The following is a 4,432-nucleotide window of genomic DNA, read 5'->3' as shown; positions in this document are numbered from 1 at the left end:
ATGAAGGAAGGTTTATGCCTCAACAGAGTGGAATGGGATGTGCACTCAGTGCTGGGCATTGGGGCCCCAGAGCCCTCAGAGTGTGACCCCGGAAACAGCCGTGTCAGTGTGTCTGGGGAATCGGTAGGAAGGCAAATGCAAACTCACAGGCTCACTCAGACTCAGCATCAGAAGCTCAGGGATTGTGACCCTGAAACCTTTGTAGCAATTCCCAGCAGGCTCTGCGCCCACTTTTGTGGGGAACCATAGCTTCAGCCTCTTATTACTTTATATCCGCCCGAGACTCCCCAATGAACTGCACAGTGCTCACTGCAGTGCCCTTAAGCACTCACATTATTGGAGTATTTTTAGGAAACTGTAAATATATTGTACTCTTAGTTTTCCTCAGTTTCTGTGTGGATATCTTAAATCATCATCATCTTCTTCTTTAGCCATGAGATATTCCTCAAAGCATGGCAATACTTGACTTATTTTCTAAGAACCTGGCTACTGTGCTCATTTTCTAAGGGCCTGAAATCCCAATTCAAAAACATGATGTTTGCGAACCACATTTGGCTGCCAAATAATATGTTTATTATGAGTTTCTTGGGTTTATAAATTCGCTTTGATTTTATATCATCTACATTTATTTTACTAAACTTAAAAATGTTCAGAAAAATGGTCATTTTTTTTTTACTTTAAAAAAAGTTTTAAAATTTTTATTGAATTTATTGGGGTGCCATTGGTTAATAAATGGTGCTGGTATAATTGGAAAAACACAACAAAACAAATGAAATTGGACCACCTTCTTATACCTTACCCAAGAATAATCTCAAAATGGATTAAAGACGTAAATGCAAGATTCAAAAACCATAAAAATCCTAGAAATAAAAACATGGGCAGTAAAATCTTAGACATTTCTCATAGTAATATTTATTTTCTGATATATCTCCTCAGGCAAGCAAAACAAAAGAGAAAAAATAAACAAATAGGACTACATCAAACTAAAAAGTTTTGCACAGCATATCATCATTTTCATTGGCCTAAAAATGTCTATGAACCTTTGAGAGAGGATGGAAAAGAAACTTAAGATATAAAAGCTTTCCTCTTACAAAAAAATTGCTTTATCTTCTTTTTTCAATCTTGTCTGTAAATTTGTGAAGATTTTCAGTCTCCGTTGCATCTAAATGATCGCTGCATTAGAGATTCATTGTTTTCTCTTTATTCAGATGTCTCCTGTGGCAGGCCTCCCACAGTGCAAAATGCCTTCATACCAAACCAGAAACCTAGGTATCGACATGGGGACACAGCACGTTATGAATGCAGGCACCCTTTGGGCCTCTTCGGGAAAGCAGTGGTGACCTGCTTCAGTGGGAATTGGACAGACCCACCTGAGTGCAAGGGTAGGTGTCTCATTCTCCCCTCCCAGTCTCTGTGCAGCTTCTGGAAGCACTTGGTTACTAGACTCCTGTCCAGCTGGCCTTCATTTGGTTACTCAGGTTTGTTGCTCTATCGATTCCTGTAAATCGGTTTGGGGCCGGGAGGAGGTGAGTGTAGCTCCCACCTACTCCGCAGCTCCCTTAAAATCAACTGCTCACTCAATAAACCAACAATGTCCTCTCTTAGATTCCACAGGAAAATGTGGGCGCCCTCCTGCTATTGACAATGGAGACGTTACCACATATATATCACCATTCTACGCTTCCGGGTCTTCAGTGGAGTATCAATGCCAGGCCTACTATCAACTTGAGGGAAACAGGAGAATAACGTGCCGTGATGGACAGTGGTCTGAGCCACCCAAATGCTTAGGTAACTCCTTTAATGTCTCGTGGACCCTGGGAAATCCGTGTAATGAATGTCATGTTTGCTGTTTACAACAGAACTTGCATGGACTATCACCCCTTCTGTTGACAACCAAATAGTCATGTCTGAGGGAATAAAGTCTGAGAAGTTCTTGAGCAACAACAGCAAGAAACTATCATTTTTCTTTATTTTAATTTATTTTCCCCATCACCGCTTATGTCCCTTCCACCCTCATCCACCTCCACCACCCATTGAAGGATTCTTTAATGAAAGCCCTTCATAGCGTAGGTGACATTGTGAATGTTGATTATAACGTGCAATGACCACACATTCCACAGAGTACCTCATTTTAACATCATTGATAGTTAAAATGAGTTATAGCAACATGATGGATTTTCAATGAATTGGTTTGGAAAAGGGTTTGAGAATAAATTTCTGGATCTGTGTAGAATATTCTACATAAAAGTGTAAAGTTCTGTGGAATATATCTGTATACCACTTAAAGTTTTATGTTCCTTTTTTTAACCTTCAGGTGCCTGTGTAATATCAGAAAAAATCATGAAAGAACATAACATACAGTTGAGATATTCAGATGCGAAAAAATTTTATTCCAGATCAAATGATTATGTTGAATTTGTGTGTCGACCTCAGTATACTAAAGTGTCACCAGCATCTGCATTCCGAGCACAATGTCGAGAAGGAAAGCTGGAGTATCCCACATGTGGATAAAATGAGAGCTGTGTGGCAGTTTTCACATTAAAATATGCGCCTTCATTCAGAATTTGTTAATATTAATCTGATTCTTCTCAATTTATTTTTCTAGTAGGCTGTAATTCACTTGTATTCATTAATCACAATTCCTGTTAAATGCCATGTGGGAGATGTCATTGTAATCTGATACCAACGGACCACTTCTCCTTAGCATCTCATTAAAATGTGACAAACCAACATGTTGTGTGTTCTGTTCATGAAACGTCTCTGGCCAGAAAGTAGATGCCATCTCTCCCCTCCCTGCTCCCCCCACCACCCTCCCAATGTCCTCAAAGCTTCTCCACAGCTGTGGGGGGTTTTGAGACTCTAATTTCAGAGGAAAAAAATAAAAAATGCTTGTCTCCATCTTCACCTTAAAATCACTTCACAAACACATCAAAACCAAACTGTGTCACACCCATGTTGGCAATAGACGGTAGAGGTTATTAATTAGTTTTGCTTATCTATCCATGGCTCACTATACCCCAAATGATGAAATGCAACATCTACTATCCATCTAGCACATACAATCATTCAAACATGTCATAAGGAGGTATTAGATTCTAATCAGGGGCCTAGCTATTGTAACACGGACTTAAAAACTGATAAAATATCGAGTATCAGCAGGTGTTGGGAAGGGACAGTGGAGTTCCCCAGGTGTGAATGAAGAAGCCCTGTTGCTCCAAATACGTGGTCAGTCCAACCTACTGCTCTTTGCCTCAAAGCTTGCCAGGTTTCTGGCGTTTCCTGCTCTTTTCCACTATATTTCAATGGACAAAAAAGCAATATGTTAGCCTCCATTTCAACTTATTCTTCTCCCAAAGTTGTTAATGCAACTATATCATCACTTTCACTTGTACCAAGACAATGATTCTTCACCATCCTGGGATTAGACTACTTGCCAATAGAGCAATAAACAGCAATGGAGGTAACAGTGTGACTTTCTGCCTATTGAATCGAATGTTTAACCAGTCAAACAAAACACATGAGCTTCGAATATACTGTGGGAATTACGTAATGAAAAATTATTTGTTAAAATCGTCCTGTGGTTCAGTGGTCAGAGTGTGGGTCCAAGGACTAAAGGGTCTGGGGGTCAAGTCCTGGTCAAGGGCATGGATCTGGGTTGCAGGTTTCATCTCTGTGCCAGTTGGGGTGTGTGCAGGATGTGTCTCTCTCCCATTGATATTCTCTCTCTCTCTCTCTCTCTCTCTCTCTCTCTCTCTCTCTCCTTCTAAAAAGAAACAAAACATGAAAAAAATTGAATGCAAACAATGTGCTGAAATTCTTGGACTTCTGAGGTGTTGTCTATTGTGAGTTTACAAAAAAAAAATTAGTGCTTTCCTGCAGACAGGAATGTACGCTGTGTCCACAGACCCCTAAGGGCTGCACTCGGGTGAGAGAACGTCACAGGGACATGCAGGCAGAGCTATTCCCGTGTGAATCTCCTGGTTGAGGAAGAACCTCACCGATTCTCAAGAAGTGTTTAAAGATTAGAGTTTCATATCACTCTTGGATCCAGGTTTCAACTTATCTAAGGAAAGTGGCACAAATACATATCACAGAAGTAACTCAAGAAATGATTGTGAAATCCTTCATGTAAATTTACAGAATTGCAAAAGTCTTTGGACTTTGATATCTACCGAGTGACCCCAGTCAACCAGCTTCCTGGTAATTTCACTTAAATTCAGAGCCACACTTGGTAACGGCTCATGGAGCAGATTTGAAGCCCCAAACAGCAGCGCTGGACTCTCTGTGCTAACACACCCGGGGAGCCCACCATGCTGTTATTAGTCAAGGTCATCCTCACCCTGTGGGTCTCCTGGGCTCGTGGACAAGGTGAGTTGAAATTGACGGGAATATTTAGCTCCTTCTTAAGTAGACTTTGCCCATTTTCATTTTG

At 40.6% G+C, this 4,432-nt stretch overlaps 2 protein-coding genes across 2 annotated transcripts in view; both read left to right on the top strand.

Moving 5' to 3' along the window:
- Positions 1–2,671, top strand: LOC111823697 (complement factor H-related protein 1-like). Its single transcript, XM_023746069.1, has 4 exons — positions 1–106; positions 1,209–1,382; positions 1,606–1,788; positions 2,315–2,671. Exons 1-4 carry the CDS (start codon positions 1–3, stop codon positions 2,509–2,511), a joined length of 660 nt encoding a protein of 219 aa, XP_023601837.1. The 3' UTR covers positions 2,512–2,671.
- Positions 2,672–4,270: 1,599 nt separating this feature from the next.
- LOC102416837 (complement factor H-like) overlaps positions 4,271–4,432 on the top strand; it is a 22,847-nt gene continuing 22,685 nt past the window's right edge. The window contains exon 1 of the mRNA XM_023746074.1: positions 4,271–4,368. Coding sequence (XP_023601842.1) covers positions 4,311–4,368 — 58 coding nt within the window. The 5' untranslated portion in view covers positions 4,271–4,310. The remainder of the gene's footprint in view (positions 4,369–4,432) is intronic.

The sequence above is a fragment of the Myotis lucifugus genome, unplaced genomic scaffold (genome assembly GCF_000147115.1).
Source record: "Myotis lucifugus unplaced genomic scaffold, Myoluc2.0 scaffold_625, whole genome shotgun sequence".
Classification (NCBI taxonomy): domain Eukaryota; kingdom Metazoa; phylum Chordata; class Mammalia; order Chiroptera; family Vespertilionidae; genus Myotis; species Myotis lucifugus.
Note: the sequence above shows the minus strand (reverse complement) of the source record. Positions and strands in the feature narration are given on the sequence as shown.